General features: G+C 40.5%; 1 protein-coding gene across 4 annotated transcripts in view; it reads left to right on the top strand.

Moving 5' to 3' along the window:
- Positions 1-17,416, top strand: part of THSD7B (thrombospondin type 1 domain containing 7B) — a 288,594-nt gene that overhangs the window by 248,125 nt on the left and 23,053 nt on the right. For 3 of the 4 annotated variants that reach the window (XM_062605506.1, XM_062605527.1, XM_062605516.1), the window contains 4 exons: positions 3,537-3,670; positions 4,417-4,570; positions 15,768-15,909; positions 17,279-17,394. In XM_062605506.1, the coding sequence (XP_062461490.1) occupies positions 3,537-3,670; positions 4,417-4,570; positions 15,768-15,909; positions 17,279-17,394 (546 nt within the window). The remainder of the gene's footprint in view (positions 1-3,536; positions 3,671-4,416; positions 4,571-15,767; positions 15,910-17,278; positions 17,395-17,416) is intronic. The other variant, XM_062605536.1, reaches the window with a different exon arrangement.

Below are 17,416 nucleotides of genomic sequence, written 5' to 3'. Positions count from 1 at the left end.
AACTTGCTCGGAAGAAATTTGTCCCTGCCAATGACACTTGGTGGTTATTTACACTTTCCCAGTGTCCCAGAGGTACTACTGGAGATGGCATTGCTCAGTGCCACAATGCAGGGTAGAGGAGAGAGGTTCACAGACAGAATGTTCAGTGGTCAGCCTAATAATGTAGGAAAACAGGTGATTTGTTACAATTACATTCCAGGTTTTTGGTGGTGAGTGTAATCTGGGAATCCTGGCCCAACTGGAAGTACTGCAGACTGCCTGGGTATGGAGGTGCTTCAGGGATTAACGCAGCAAGTATTGAATGCCTTCCCTGCTCCTGCACAGAATGGGATATGTGACAGAGAAGGAGAGCTGATGTAGCTTCATGTGTAATCATGCTGTCTTGACATGATTAGACAGCAGAATACAAATGCTCTGTTAATGGCTTTATTATTGCTATCCTGCCTGCTCTTGAAAGAGCATATTTTAAATATCACTTCACATTACGTGTATTTGTGTCACTGCGTATGTGATCTCTGTTTTGTCCCCACACGTTTCCTTGGATAGATTTTAGTTCATGTGGCATCCCATCCCTGCCCAAACCCTGCTGGCTTCCTTATGCTGCAATCACATCAGGTAAATGCTACAGGAGGTTTTGACCTCCAAAACACAGTTGTGGTAAATTGCTGGTGTTAGGCCTGTACTGCTATCCACAGTGAGGGTTTGCTGGTTTGGAGAGTTCTGAGGTTTAATGGATTTTAACACAGAGCAATGAGAGGTCACTGAGACAACAATGTGGGATTTTCCAAGATCTTGGTCTTATCTGAGTGAGGAGCAGAGGCTTCTTGCTGCAGGCAGTGGGGGTGAGCGCTGAAAGGCTGCTAGTGCTCACATCCTGATCTGTGGGATTCACAGTGATAGCCTCTAACCCTGAGGAAGGGTTATTAATTAGAGAAGGGGAAAGGATCTTAAATCCCTAAAGCCACGGTTTGTGCTGTGTCTGCCCTGGCTACCCCGCTGTACTTACAAAGGGGCGCAGGCAGCATATGCACCATCACCTTCCAACCGCTCTCAACCTTGTCTTTCTCTCCAAAAGTCTAAAAAGCAGGAACAAGTACCCACCTGGCTCTTAATAAGTGTATTAGTAAATAAGTTTTACCTCCCTTAACACTGCACAGTGAGATATCTCCTCTGCAGGTTGCAGATTTCCTGTCTGCTGGCAGCCAGCTCTTGCAATGTTTAGTGCTTCGCTCTCTCCCAGTTTTGCCTCCCCTCTGCAATGAGGGAAACTCTGATCATGCCTCAAGCACACAGTTCCCTCTTCAACTAATCGTCTCCTGCAGACAGCAGTATGTTTTGTCAGACAACATAGGCAGAGTGTAGTTTTTCCTTCTACCTTGTGGAGCAGGAAACCAATAAATACTGCCTGTCTCTATATCCATCTTCTGGCTGTCTTTGGGGAACGTGAAGGCTTCACAGTGCCTAAAAAGAGATTTTTATTCTCCCTGGTATGTGCAGGGAAATGAATGCAGGAGTCAGTAATTCTCCAAAGGCGACAGAATAGCTGGGGCAGGACAGTGGTTTGGGTGGGCTCATGTGCTGCCTGATGCATCCCCCACACTGGCAGTCTCCCTGCTTGCTGGTGCTGAGTACTTGCTCAGCAGGTACTTCCTCTCTTTACTCTTGTGTACATCAGTTAATAAGCATGACTGCACAGCTAATTAGTGACACTCGTGGTGCCCCTTGCTCAGGCTAGGAAACTTAGCACTTTGTACAATACACAGATACCTATAGTTAGGCCAGATACTGCCACCTTAGCATGCAGAAGTCATTAGCCTATATCGAGCAACTGAGGACCACTGTGATCTTTCACAGACCTTTGTGCAGGTCCAGCAGAAGCTGGAAATGTCTCTCAGCTCCGGTGCTCCCCCAGATGCTGCAGGGTGGCCCCACTCGCTTCTGCAAGAAGGTTGTTGTACCAAACATTATCTCTGTGTGTATTTCATCCCTGAAATAGTAGTTCCAATAAATTTTGCACGTTCTCAATGTTATTTGTGCACAGACCGTGAAAAAGGATTTGTGCTTAGTAATAAGTAGGAAAAATGGTACTAATTTTACTACTGCCTTTTCTCCCTTCAATCCCATCCCTTTCCTCTCCATAAAATGTGATGCTCTTACTAGTTCATGCCATAGTTACCTCCACCAGTCCTGACTTCTGGTCCCTCTTTCTTTTCTCCTTCACATATTTTGCACTTTTCAGTTTCTCCTACTCTTTCTTCTCTGCTAAACCTGTGCACAACGTATATGCAGACCCACAGTTAAAATTAGTTTGTGGCATTTTATGTTCCTGAATACTTTTCTTTAGCAAGTTATCTTCATTTTATTTGGTATGAAAGTGATTTTCAGATGGGGCACCAGTTTTGTTTTCAGACCAGTACCTTGATCTCATCTGCCCACCTCCAAAATGTTGCAAGTAAGGTTTCTTTATTGTTGTGGCCACAACATGCACAGTCATTTTAAAATGAAGCTATAATTTATTAAACCTGATTTATTTTTTTTTGGGGGGGGGAGGGGGACTAGACAGGAGAGGTGGTAACTGGGAGGAAAGCTGTTGGTTTACAGTAATTTTAATGGTGAGAACTGAATGGCTCCACAGCAGCAAGACCAAGGAGATTTTGGTGTGTGGAAGGAGAAATTTGAGGTGTGCTATATTTTTCCAGGGCAGCGCATTGTGCTTCATACAAAGCAACAAAGAACACTGTATCTTCAAATCAGCTTCTGCAGGCATACCGGATTCAAAATAAATAACTTTTATTTGTTATTGTAATAGAACTGTTCATGCATTCATTTGTTTAATCCTAAAGACCTGCTAAAGTACTGTATCTCAGTGTGCTGCTTCTAACAACCTGGATATCTGGCACCTTTTAAAAAAAAGTTTATCAGGCTTTTGGCTGTATTTTTCTCTCTACATAGACACCACAGCTCAGGTGAACACGCAGTCGTGTTTGCTTAGATGTGTTAGAGTTGATTAGATGCGTTCCCACTTGCAGGGAAAAAAACATTTACAGGTGTTGTGTATAAAAATGAAATTTATAGGATGCATGAAATTTCATTCTTTTATGATAAATGACTTACAAGGATATGTCAGAAGCAAAGGTAAATGAGTGCTGATTTAAGTTTGTACCTTCTGAAACACAAAAGGATGCAATGCTTACAGTCCTAGTGAATAACGTGTGATAGATTATGGCGAGAGCAGTTGGAACAAATGAAATTGTAATCTAGTTCCTCTTCTGGCTGCAGGAAACAGCGGTTATTTGTCCTGTTTCCTAAGATGCTGCTTACATACTACTGTTTATTATATACTTAGAAATCCTGTGGCAAGTCAATAATGAATAAATGAACTTAAAGCTATTGCAATATCCATTGCATAATTAGCCTCAGGAGTGTAAGCCAGGATGTTTTTCAGTATACTCTTTCCTGGCTTTGGCTGAGGCATTTCTGCAGAGATGCTAACCTGTATAATTCAGATGAACAGTTTTGATTCTTTCTTCTTGCAGGTGTATGAGGCAGTCCCATGCTACAGTGAGTGCAATCAGTATTCTTGGGTAGTAGAGCCATGGTCTTCGTGCAAAATCAAGAGTGAACAAAATTCCCTCCACTGTGGAGAAGGAATGCAAACAAGAAAAGTCAGGTGCGTGAAGACAAAAGCACAGGTACTCCAGATTAAAAAGAGCTGATACATACTTGCATAAAGCTGCGATATCTGGCCATCTGACAGTGAGTATGTTGCTGACTCCAGTGCATTTCAAATGAAAACAAACATGCATTTATGTGTAATGGTTTACAGGAAAAGCATCTCAGAGATGCAGCCTTGTGTTACGATCAGGATGTCTTTCAGGAAGAAGGCATGAAATTTAAATTAGAATTCTTCAACCTAAATGCCATATATATACATAAAGCCCCCTGAGGGGCAAATCCTCCATGTTCAAATTTGCTAACGTTTTCCCCAAGTAATGGCACTGCACACACCAGAGTGTCATTCATTAGTAGTGAATATTCATTCCCCAGGCATGGGGAAATGGTGAGTTATCTCCAAATGTTCAGATGTTTCTTTCAGGAGCACAAAGGTATGTTCTTGCTGATTGTCATTTTCTGTTTGCTCACCTCTCTTCTATTCAAAGTTTAAATCCTTCTGTATGCAGTCTGAAATGTTTCTTTAAAGTAGTTGTTATTGAAATTTGTGAGTAACAGAAGCATGTTGTGTGTGTAGCTGGTTTTGATTTGTATTAACGTGATGAACTCTACTTTTTGACCAGCCTTACTGCATATAGCTACTGTGTTACATATGGTGTCCTACATGGGCTCAAGAGGACTTGTTTATATCCATTACTTCTGTGGTACAGTGATGATCCTCTAATGAAAATGTTTTCTGTGTAGGTGTGTGAGTATTGCTGAGGACCACAGAGGGGAGACTGTGCCCAGTGCACTGTGTAATCAGGCTGAAATCCCAGACGTGATGCAGAAGTGTAGTTTGTACTGTCCCAGTGAGTGTGTAGTGTCTGACTGGGGACAGTGGAGCAAGTGCCCGCAGGTAGGCTCTCTTGCTTGTGTGTCTGTGGCAATTCTCATGCGTCGGTCTTCGCTGTCCATCAGCCACTTCAGAATATAGTTATTTTCTGAAAAAGTAAATTATTTAGCAAGGTTGAATCTGGAGATACTTCTACAGAGATTGAGCTATAGAAAGTTAGGTAGTAAAACACATAGCTGTTACTGTGCCAGTTGATTCAACACATCTTTCTACTTGGTCTGTGGGAGAGGACCCACACGAGAAGAGCAGTGGAAGGGACCAGTATTCTTGCTCCAGTAAGAGCTGTGTTAGTAAATATTTACAGGGAAGATATATTACAGGGGACATATTTACAGGGAGATGTCTGTGAGTAATGCATGACTGCCATAACAACCTGCTGGTAAAGTGTGGTGGTGGCACTCTGGAAAAGTCTTTGGCCTGCCTAAAAGACAGCTCTCCCTTCCCAACAGATGCTATTTCTGTCCAGTGTCTATTCCTCCTCAGAACCTTGAGGGAACATCTGAGGCAACAGCAACAGAAAGGCATGGCAGCAAGATGCCTGAATAATTTGTCATGTCACAAAATACTTGAAACTTTGTGAATTATGCAGGGATTCAAGCCACTGCCAAGTGCTCAGTGTTTTCCGAAGTGTATGAGATAGAAAGAAGCTGCAAATTCTGTCTTGTGAAAACTCTCTGGCCTCAAAGCATGTAATCTCAAACTGATTGTTTCTCTCTTTCTCAGTGTTAAAATAGGTGTCAGATTTAATGTCAGGGTTTTTTTAACAGACTTGCTTGATATATTTAAGTGACAAACATATATTCATTGCCCCTGTGTTAACTCAGCCATTATCAAAAGTCTGAGTTATTATTGGACAGGTATTTATACTACTGCTGACACAGGTAATTTCCTTCCATAATATTTTGTGTAGCGTATCAACATTTTGAGTAAGAACATGTCAAATAAAACCTTGTGTTTCATTTCCTGCATTCGCCTCCTCCTGAGCAGCATAGCTTTGATGAAGTATAGCAGTCTTGCACCAATACAGGTGCTTGGATACCTTTCAATGTCCCACTGTTGTTGGGCTGTTTCTTTGCCATGGGCTTTTCTTTTTCACAGATAGATTTTCTTCCTTTCAGCATGCAGTAAACAGATGCAGAGATCCTCAGGCCACTGGGTATTTTCAGGTGCCTTGGTGGCAGGCACTTGGTTATGAAGGACAGCTTGAAGCTTTAAGTACCCGACTGTCCTTAAAGGGAGACACCCCGAGTTTTTACATGAATGCTCCTTTTTGGTAATGGTGAAGCAGGAAAGGGGTGCCCAGAACTTGTGGGCTGCACTCCATCAGGCAGCATAGCTCTTGGCAGTCGCAGGCTGAGTGCCACAGTCCCTGTGTCTCCTTGTATGTTCCTTTGCCATAGTTGATGTTAATTCATAAATGCGAGGGCATCTGTATGCCAATCCAATTAACTGAACAATATGCTTTCACAAGCTGTTCTGCAATGCTTTGTTGTGAAACTGAGATGTCTGCGTGCTGATGGAGCATGTGTTTAAATAGTTCTGTCCAGATATGAGGCAATAAACAGCTTGAAGTTTTATGGACAGATAAAACCCTCTTTTGATGAATTTACAGCAGTGCTGTCTCCCTTTTATAGCTACTTTGGCCATTTGTGTTTGGTTTTGAGAGGACCACACAGCACAGTCCCTCTCAGGCTGCACATACTTAGCATCTCCACAGCAACCGCTGGGCTTGCTCTAAGTGCAGAATGGCTGTACTATGACAGACAGTGGTGTATCTTCAGTATGTGTAGGGATACTTGTCTAATGGGGCAGGGATCAAAGGAAAAGTGGTGGCCAGGAGTGAGGCATCACCAGCACCAGGATAATTAATTCAACCCTTCATCTCTCGAGTTGCTCTAGGAAAGGTGATCACTGAGGATGACCACGAGCTGGTGGATATGGTCAGTGGAGTTACAAAGGCAATGGAGCCTGCAGAGGATCCTGCTTTTGTTATAAGAGCTACGTGTGGTCAGTTGAATAGCTCCACTGGTTGTGAGTGAGAGCTTGTGTCTGGACCTTGCACAGAGACCCTACATATAGACACCCAAATATAGGAGTCTGCATCTGAAGCTGAATCTCATGTGAAATCTTTTGGCCAGATCTGCTGTGCCTCCAGCCTTGTGTCGAATGGCTTCCCACAGTGCCCCAAAGCACATCAGTAAGTTTGTGTGCATAGAACCTCCTGCTCATTTGGGCTGCTTTTTTAATTGTGTTAGAGGGAATTTTGCTCTATAGTTGGTATACTCATGCATGGTGTCTGACTCATGCCAAACTGGAAGTAAAGGCCTGTCTTTTGAGGATGAATATTCACCAAAAATCCATTTTCTAAATATGGCTCCTTTCTCTTCCCCAAGTAATACGAAAAAGAATCACATCATATTGGACTGGAAAACCACTATATTCAGGCTGCCCTTCTTCAAGCAGGTTTACATTTCATACCAAAATAGTTGGCACTCCTATAGTCATAGCACCCTTGTGAGGCAGCTGCCAAAGAGCATTCCAGGAAACCTTCCTTTGTCTTTGGTCATGTTTGGCTTCCTGGAGATAAAGTGGATTTATGAAATTTGGCACATGCTGGTTTTTAAGATGAGCAATCACAATTTCAGCCTCATCTTTGCCCAAGTAGCTCTTTGAGATATTTACCAGAGATTTTGGTCAGTTCTTTTGAAAAGTAAAAAAGTGATTTTTTAGAGTTCTTTTCCAGTTGCTTTGGTGTTCTGCTCGTATTTTATGGTGTTGATAATAAATTCATCCTGATAGCAGAATAACTAACTCTTATCAGCTGAATATAAAAAGGGCTTTTAGATTATCTAGTGTACCTTTTGTCAATATGTTATTGTACTCTGGATGCTTTCTAGATTATTACTTGGTTTTATCTTGTAGCAATACTCTACCCATGTGTATTTTCTACTTTCAGCACGGTAAATGCTCTTGAATCTTATTTAAATCAATGGGTCATAAAGGTGGGGACTGCTTTGTCAATGGGGAGTATTTTCCTTCAATACTTCTTTCTGCTAAAGCATTGTATTTGTTCTTCCTTTTGTGGCTGCATTTCCCTTTTGCTTTTAAATATTTGTATTTCTAGGGTGGTCTTTTGTAATTTCACATGGTCCCACAATTCTTTAATGTGTATTTTCCAAGTGAATGGCAGTTTTTGCATCTTGATTATATTGCCATTTAATACTGCTATACAAAGCTAAATTTCAATATTTCCTCTAATGGTGGTTTGCTGTGACCCAGAAATGCAGTTGTCTGAACTGTAATACCACGAGGTTACTTTTGAGATTTTGTCTCATTACTGAATTCAAGAAACTCATAACTACTTATTTAAAGCATCCCTGTTATTCTCACATTCTCTATTGTGAGAAGTAAATTCAAAATAATTTTCCTTCTGATTGAAGACTGTTTTTTGGCTCATAAAGTTTTCTTCTTTGACAATAAGTAACATCCATGTAACTTAAATATCAGGGGTTTAAAGCCATTTAAAATAACAGTTTGAATCTTGCTAGTTAGAAAAAAAAATGATGAGCAAATTGGATTGACTTGCATTTTGCTTCAGAGATTTCATATTCATTCCAGCTACAATAGCATGTTCAGTCAGACATCATCACTTGATTGCCTAAAGACCCAGCTAAACAATCTGGAAACTGAAACCCTATCAACTCTGTTACATATTCAGTGATCGAATAACATGTACTTCCTGTGGTGCCTCAACTTTGTATTCATCTGACTTGGAAATGTAATTAATTGACTTCAATTGAATTCATCAAAGCATTCTTAGAAGGAGTTAATATGTGAGTTGTGCTACAAGTCTCTGAAATAATTACCTCAAATTTGTTTTATTAGCTCTCTGTTGTGTGGATAGCTGTCACAGCCCCTGTGGCCTATCAGAGTGGCCTCCTTGTTTGCCTCAGCTGTTGGCATTTCTAGCAGCTAATTCCAAGAGGTCTGAAATTAGTTAATTATAGGAGGTTACATGTGTAGTGAGTGAGAACAGCTGTCTCTCTTTCAGCCAGCATTTTCCTCATGGATCAGTAGCAATGTACAATGCTCAGGACTGGAGACAATTGAATTATTATTCTCTTGAATCTTTGGGGGGGAGTGTAGTACTGCAGCAACTGATTGCATTAAAAGTGGCACCAGGCACTACAGCCGACCCCCAGGTTGTGCAGTTACTTTCATCGTAAATAGAAGTTGGAGTCATTAGCTTGGAAATGCCAACTGGAAGAGAAATTGTGGACTCCTGCTGAGCTGGGGCTTACTGTGTGTGTTACCCAAGTCTTCATCACAACTGGTACCTTTATAGGTAGGTTTGGCAGAGAACTTGCAGTATGGAGACTGGATTGGAGAATGAAGCTTGCACAGAGTTGTGTTTCTAGTCCAAAAGATAATTTATTCAGGTCAAGCATGAGAATTATGCTAGTCTGAGGCTTTCTGTAAGAACATACACTGCTCCTTATGCATAGCTGTAGCTTGGTTTTTTTTAATAGCTTTATCAAGAAGTTGGTAACTGCTGTATTTTTAGATTTATTTTTTATTTTTATTCATCTCAATCATTTTTTTAAAAAGTAATCATTATTTATTGAGGCAGATAAGGTTTTAGAACCTAGATGCGTCTCAAAAAGAAAATTTATGCAAATGCATTTTCATTTCAAAAGACTGCTCATGTTATTTTAAATGACTTGTTAAATTGTTACAAAACATCCACATGAACAATATAATGGTTCATTGCATTGTTAAAAATAGTCAAATCCTGTTGCTGCCAATCCATTTCCCTGAGTTTGAGGTTGTATGTTTCCTTATGAATAGCCAGTTAAATATAATGTGGCCAGCTATTTATAGTGCACTATGCATTATACAATCTGATAAATTAAACAGCTTAAAGGGCTCTCTAATGGGTTACAACGCTTGTGTTGTACAATTTTGATGCATGTGAAAGCCTGGATCAATGGACAGCTTTTAAAATCCACCACAAGGAGAGTCTAATAATGTAAATTAATGTGTGATATGTTAACAGCTTTTACCCTGGACCTTGGCATTCATAACTTTTCAGGTTTTTTTAGATATTATTCTTGTCTTCCAGAACAAACTTTCTGTGCTTTGGCTGTTCTCTTACTGGCTAGAGCAAAGGCTGGGTACATCCTTTGTGCATGTTTGTGTCCCTCACTTTTTACAATAGCTTAAACTAGTGTCAAGTGGTCATGGTGGAGAACTGTGATTGGCTAAAAGAAGTATTAAAAAATGCAGTACATAATACTGCCAAGAATTCCTTCATAGAATCAAGATGAAGGCTTTTACAATTTCTGAATGGTCCTTTGGGAAAAGCTCTGAATCGTTTCTAACTTAAAATTTTATGTGCCTCCCATTGCTTCAGAATATTTTGTTTCTGTAGTGGTTTATATAACCTGGCCTATAGATCCCTGGCTCTAGCTCAACTTTTTCACACTTCATGGAAAAGGATAAAGTAAATGATGAGATTTAATACAATAAAGTAGGCTGGGGCAGTATAATTATACACCTAAACAAACTTTCTGTGTCTGTATATGACATCCTACTCTGTAGGTTATTAATGTGCGACCTGAGTTAGGTCCCCATTATTATTTCCATCCAGAAATTAATTCCATTCCTATCACCGATTCCAAAGGAATCGTATGCCTGAATTACACCCCCTATTGCTTACACTCATCAAGAAGGAACCTGGACTAAATCCAACAAACCACATAGTCTGTAAAACTTAACTGCTACACTGAGTTAGCACATAACCTTGAAGGTATATAGAGTTCTCCAAGCCTCTCACCTTCTACCTCTATGCATCACAGACACCTCAGTGTCTTAGGACTTTTTTCATCTGTTTATGGCCAATCAGCACCTATATTCATCATCCTTCTTTGATCCTTAAATCTTTATAATCTATTTCTAGCCTGGGTGGTGTCAGAAGTGGGTTTCGTTTGTTCAGAATAGGGGCAGAAGTTGGACAATGGTTTTCCACTTGCTCTGATGGTCCTCAGGCTGCAATAAGAATTACTTTTCCTTCCTGGTAGCCCCGGCTGTCTGGCAGAGCAGAGCCTCTGGAAAAATCAAGTGGAGGTGCTAACAGAGTTGCTGTTACTGAAGTTTACTGGAGATGTGCCTAGAGCCAAGACCTAAGTGAGAGGCTGAATTTCACCCCATCTTCTTTTTATCTTTCTTCTACATGAAGTCTGTGTAAGAGTTACTTGATCTGGACCCTGGCACGTATCCGCAAGCTCTGTGCATGTGGAGAGCTTCAGCATCTGCAAGTGATTCTGCATTGCCCTCAGTTTAACCATCACCTGATTTTGACACTGCCTAAATCCGCTCTAATAAGTTGTTGCAATCTATCACCTTGAAGATTTGCTGTTAGGAGATCTGCTGTTATGCCCAATTCTACCCCATCGGTACATACCAAATTCCCCAACTATAGCGACTGTTTGTGGGATTTATAACCACAGGCATAAAAATAAGTAGCATGACCATAAAGAGATGATCTCAGAAATCCAAGTCAAAGTCAAACTCCCACTACTGAACACTTCCGTTGTATGTACCTGCCTTTCTCTTAACAGTGTTGTTGGCTGTCCATTTTCAGCTTTCCTTGTTCTTTCACTGTAGAAGTGTTGGATAATGCTGAGCACAAACCAGTTATGATTACTTTACAGGAGGTAATGTCTGAATTAATGTAAAAATAATAGAAAAAAAAGCTTAATCTGATCACTGAAAGTAGTAGTTATTAATAGAACAGTGGGAAGTAAAACAGTGTCTTTGAAAGTATAGCATCCACTCAGTGGGAAGAGAGGAGTTGTAAATGAATATACTCAGTAGCGGGTTGCTGAATCACAGTGGGTTTTATTTATTTTAAACCCCCAAAATTGTAGATTCATATATGCTTCTGATAAGAAATTGGGATTCCTAATGGGGTAGAGCATACCCAGTCTTGATCCATGAACAGCACCATCACTGTTTCGTAGGGAAGAGTATTTGAACAGTCAGTTGGTTTTGTCATTTTTTCTTATGCGAGAATACTCAGAATCAACCCCTTCCATAATCTTGCCCAAATCTTAATTAATGCTGAGATGATTTCTTACTTTAATTACACAAATAATATTTGTTTCTTTCAATGCCTTTGCTATAGTATTACTGACTGCTGTGTCTGTCCTACCTCCTAAAAATGTAATTTGCCATTGATGGTGACTGTTTTTTTGCTTGGTATTTTTTAAGACACAAATTCAGGACTAGATGCATACCATTGGTAGTGATAGCAGGGGTGATAATAGTGACATAATACCTTCCTTTTACTGTGCAGCTTGCACACATCTGTTTGTTACTGCTTGTTAATACCCAACTCCCCACTGGAAACAATCCCTCCTCTTTAACTGTCACCATTCACATCCCTGAATGACTTTGAATCTGCCAAGCCATTCCTCAACCTTTGCCATGTCATAAGTATTTATTTTTTCCAGCCTGGAATTTTGGAGAGGTCCTGCAAAAGTTGTGCACCCAATCCCATGGGTTTCCAGGGTAACTGGATGCTCCTCTCCCTCTTGCTCCTTTGAAAATCCCAACTTTCATCTTTTTCTTTGCAAGTCATTCCCTCCTACTGCTTATTCAGTTCCATATGTATTTGGCTCAAGTTTTTTACATAGTTAACTTGAAAGAGTAAGGCCAGAAAATCAATTATAAAACTAAATTGACTTCTCAATTGACGTAAAGAGAAATTCAACAAATAATATTACAGGATATTAGTTACGGTTTGCCGGCTTTGAATTTTTGCATGTTTCCCATGTACTCAGCTTGATTAAATGAACATATTTTCTACAGAGATTCTTTATTATTCAGAACTAGTAAAAGTGGGGAGCTTATCACATCAGCTCTGGCTTCTGAACAACATGGCTCATCAGTACAGTGAGAACAGTAGCTTCAGAGCTGCAGTAAACCAGTCGCTTATTTAGATCCTGGCAAACACCAGATAGCTTTTTACCTGTTAGATTGGTCTGCTACCCACCAGGAGGACAACTGAGTGGGAAAATGGTCCTGATCGCCAGGAAATTTTCGGAGGGGCTGTATGACAGCATGTGCAGCACTGAGCTGCATCAATGCCCTGTAATCAAGCCCAGCGGGATGCATGCTAGATGGGTGCATGCCATTTTATTTAAAGAAGTTACTTATCTACAAATGAGATGTATTTTCTCCCTACAGGTTCATATTTTGAAGGGAGCAAAAGCAGGTATTTCTGAGATGGCACAGACTCAGCTTCTGCCACAGCATTTATTGGGCTTTTTTACCCTTTGGTGACATAATGCAGGGAAACATTAATTAGGAGTAGCTACTGAGATACCTTCTTTGATTTTTTTCTTTGTTTCGTTTTATTGGCAAATCATTTAAGTTATTACTGTTAGCTGTGAGGACGGGCAATCAGACTAGTTGTGGAAAAGGCAGTAAACTATTGGTAAACACTTAGCATAAATTTAATTTTCAGATAATTAAGAACAATTGGTTATTTTAGATGACTGCGGATATTCAAATAAGATTAACATTTAAAATTATTTGACAAGGTCTGCGTCAGCAATAAGGACATAATAGAATTCCCTTCACACTGTGTAAACATAAGGAATATTGTCCCTGAACATACATTTTTAAAACCAGACCAGAATTTTTTCCTATTTTTCCTGATATTCATTCTGTTTAGTTATGCTATCATCTGTGCAACTAATCCAATTTTCAGCAGTCCGAGATGCAGATTTATTCTGCAATGCCATTGCATTTCTCTTTAATATTCACAATACAGGAATTATCCATGCTTTATCCATGTAGGGTTCAGTGTTAGCAGTCAGTTGTATGATAAGCCGCCTGTGGTTTTGAAATGTTAGTTATTTTTTGTAATTAAACCACTCTAGTAGAAAAATCATGTTTTAAATTCCCAAGCATTTATGAAAACGCATTGAGGATTTTTTTGGTTTATTTTCTGTTCCTGAGTGGTCTTTAGTCCTAATGAGAGACCATTAGGAATGAAATAGGTTCTCTTCTCCAGTAAATGGCTGTGAATACCTTCAATAGGGATTTATTTCCATTAAGTTAGCTGTGCCCACTACCACAGATTCATTCCCCCTGTACTGGATTGCAGGGGAATGTTTCAGCAGGTCAGCTCCCCTGCACTTGGGGCTGCTTTTCTGTCCCAGCCTTGCAGTCAAAATGGCTATTGCATATTGACGTAATCGCCCTGGCTTCAGAATAAGCTTATTTTGATGTTTTTGTGATTTTGTTAAATGAGACAATAATTTTGTTAGATGAGACAAAATAGCAGTCCTCAGTGTTTTTCACCTCAGCCTTACCCTGTGTCACAGGCATTTAATCATTGGTGCTATGACTCCTTCCTCCTGAAGTACTTCCCTTTGGCCTGAGACATGGATGCGACAGCCAGGGTTGGGGCACCAGCAGTGGAACCATGTTCCTCATGGCCCAGCCAGTGCTTATGCTGTAGCCCCAAATTAAGTACACCAAGGAAAATAACTAAGAAACATGTAAACAGAGTCAGGTGACACCTTTGTATGTCATCCAAAGAGAACAGCTCTCGTGCTGCAGAGGCATGTTAACCAGAAGGCTGCAGGAGGAGATTTGTAGGTGTGAACAGATGCTTCCTTCTAACATAAAGGGAATGTTTCTTAGAATACTGAAAGTATTTGGTCACTAGTCTCAAGTCTGCAGTGAAATGGAAAGCAAAACAGCCCCATGCCACAATGCTAACAGAGTAAGAATGGAAGGCTGCTAAAACAATTTTCATTCCTGTGATGTACAAACACAAATGAAAACCTGTCTCAGCTGGTTTGTATTAGACTGGAGGAGCTGGCTAAAAAGAACCTTATGAAGTTCAGTGAGGACAAGTGTAAGGTCTTGCACCTGGGTAAGCACTATCAAAGAGTGCAACACAGGCTGGGATCTACTTGGCTGGGGAAGAGCTCTGTGGAAAGGGACCTGGGGGTCCAAGTGGACAAGAAGCTCAATAGGAATGAACAGTGTACAGCTGCAGCCAAGAAGGCCAACATCAACAAGCAGAGATAAGGATGTCATTATCCCACTGTACTCAACACTAGTCAAGCCACACCTGGAATCCTGTGTTCAGCTTTGGTCCCCCCTATAAAAAAAATGATGTGGGCAGGCTGGAGAGGGTTCAGAGAAGGGCTACAAAGATGATCAAAGATGAATCCTGCCGTGTGAGGAAAGGCTGAGGGAGCCGAGTTTTTTTCAGCCTAGAGAAAACAAGGCACAGGGGAGACCTTATCACCATGTTCCGGTGTTTAAAGGGTGCCTACAAAGATGGAGTCACATTGAAAAGAAAAGGGGTAATGGGCACACGTTACTCTCAGGAGATTCCAAGTGGACACAAAAGAAACTTTCTCACAATGAGAACAATCAGCCATTGGACTAATCTTCCCCAGGAAACTGGTGCATTCCCCAGTGTTGGACACTTTTAAGATTCAGCTGGACAGGGTGCCGTGACAGCTAGTCTAGAATGTGCTTTTGCCAAGAAAGGTTGGACCAGATGGTCCTTGGTGTCCCTTCCAACCCAGTATTCTTATGATTCTATGATGTTCACATGAAAATGTAAACAAGCAAAACCTGGGCAGTTGGTCATCGGTATTTGTGTCGCATACTTTGAAAAGTCACCCTGTCTTCTTGTCAGCGTTATAAATGATAGGCAATTACAAATGTCCTTCCTGGAAATGAAAGCTTTGCTGTAACATCGGTTATTACTTAAAAATGTATTAATTGTATCAGAAATCCTGTCCCATTATTCAGTATTACGCAATTTGCCTAACCCTAGTGCCTTGGAAAGAGATAGAAAGTAGAGCACAGCAAAATGGCACAGTCTTTAGCCTATTGTCCCCATGAATCCTTATAAGAAAGTATAGAAATAGTATAAGAGTGCCTAAAATAGGAAATCAGGGTGAAAAAAAATATGACTTTTTATAATATTGGATTTTTGCCTTTGAACCACATTTCCTTCATGTGTCTTTAAGTATCTTTAGAATGAAAGTGTGATTATATTGTACCTTGATATGGCCATGAATATGCGTGTAACAACCCCAGATGGTCAGTGTCTGTATGATTTAATAGGGTTTCTTGTGCTGTCTGTCACTTTTGTATATAGGTGTGTGATCCGAATATTATGCAAATCCGAACTAGACAAGTGCTAAGGTCTTCTGTCAATACAAAGCCCTGCCCTGAAGATTCACAAATGAAGCCATGTATTCTTAACCAAAATTGCTTCCAGTATCAATACAATCTAACAGGTAGGAAGATACTTCCCAGTATATTCTTAGTGGGAATTCACACCAATAGCGATGCATATTAAATTGATGTTCTGCTTTTCCAAATATCTTTCCATAAAAGATTCACCTCAAAGGCTTTCTCCAGGTGTGTTTTTAGTTATGTTTGCTTGTGATGTTGGTTAAAGCCTTCACATTAAAGAGCTACATGTAGACATCACTGATTTCAGTAAAGTTAACTGCATGCCTAGGTTTGTACAGGTTAGCGGACAGTGCATATTTTTTGTATTTAAATTGTCATTGCAGGTACACTGGAAATAAAACAGGTTAAATGGAATTTCTTCTTTTTGGTGGGTTATCAACAGAATTACAAAATTCCAGTTAAAAGGTTATCATTTGAGTCTGAAGTCAAACAAGTCTGGTTTGAAGACAATATGGGTTATATGGGCGGGTGTAGGATATTCAGAGCAAAATGCGTTATTTAGGACCTTAGAAGCAGTTAGGTATGTTGCAAACAGAGTAGCCAAAACAGGGAAAAGCTTTTGTTTTGTCCAGCTCAGATAAATGAGAAGGGCAGAGAGAGGAGAGATCTAAGAGGAGTTTGGGGGCTGTGGGAAGGGACAACAAAGCAGGTTAAAATACCTGAATATAAACTCAGCCTGTTTGAAATAAAAGGCCCAGAAACACACAGGCAGCAGGTTGATGCTTTTTTTATTGTCACATTTCAGAAATGCAGAACATTTATGTGTTCATGTTGATCAGATGTGGAAGACACAAAGTAATAGGTTTTCTTCTCATGCTTCCTGTTTATTGGTGGTGTATGGAAATTTTAGTTGTTTGTGTCATGTTTTTTGTTTATTTTAAGTGGTGTTTTGAGGCTTATTTCAGTTTAGTTGTATTCTGACTATCATAATTTCAGACAAGTAATAAGATATAAATTTTCTTCCACTAGAAATACCGGTTTTATTTCACGAGTGTTAGAGCTTAGTTTTAAATAATATGGAAGTTTTGCCTCGAGACAAGGAATAGGTTAAACCAGTTATCCTGCAGAAACTTTCCCAGCTACTTTATCAAAGTGAAATTTTACTTCAGACTTGTAGATGCACCAACTGGATTGAACTGATTCGCTTTAGCAGTGTTTAGCAGTTTTCTGTGCACTCTGATGTACTGGTTTCATTAAGGGGATATCTGAGTGCAAAACGAGTGGCTTCACCTCAGAGACTTGCTCAGTTTTTGAGAGCAGCTTTCTTTTGTGTGGGTTGTTCTTTGGTTTGGGATGCCCTGATATGGGGAAGCGCTGCTCTCAGCAAACATAGCCCACATGTTGAGTAAAAAGATGTCAAACGGGACAGCCATGACCTGCAGCACTGCACCCTTTGCTCTGTGTCCACAGGCTGGAGCGGGTGCCAGCTGGATGCCAATGCCACCTGCGGGCATGGAGAGCGGCGCCGCCTCCTGAGCTGCCAGCGCAGTGATGGGGCCACTGTCAGCACACAGCTCTGCCAGCGGGTGAGACGCAGCTCTGCCACAC

The sequence above is a fragment of the Pezoporus occidentalis genome, unplaced genomic scaffold, assembly GCF_034315485.1.
Source record: "Pezoporus occidentalis ecotype Australia unplaced genomic scaffold, CSIRO_AGI_Poc_V1 ctg12, whole genome shotgun sequence".
Lineage (NCBI taxonomy): Eukaryota > Metazoa > Chordata > Aves > Psittaciformes > Psittacidae > Pezoporus > Pezoporus occidentalis.
The sequence above is the reverse complement of the archived record's forward strand: the minus strand, read 5'-3'. Positions and strand labels throughout refer to the sequence as shown.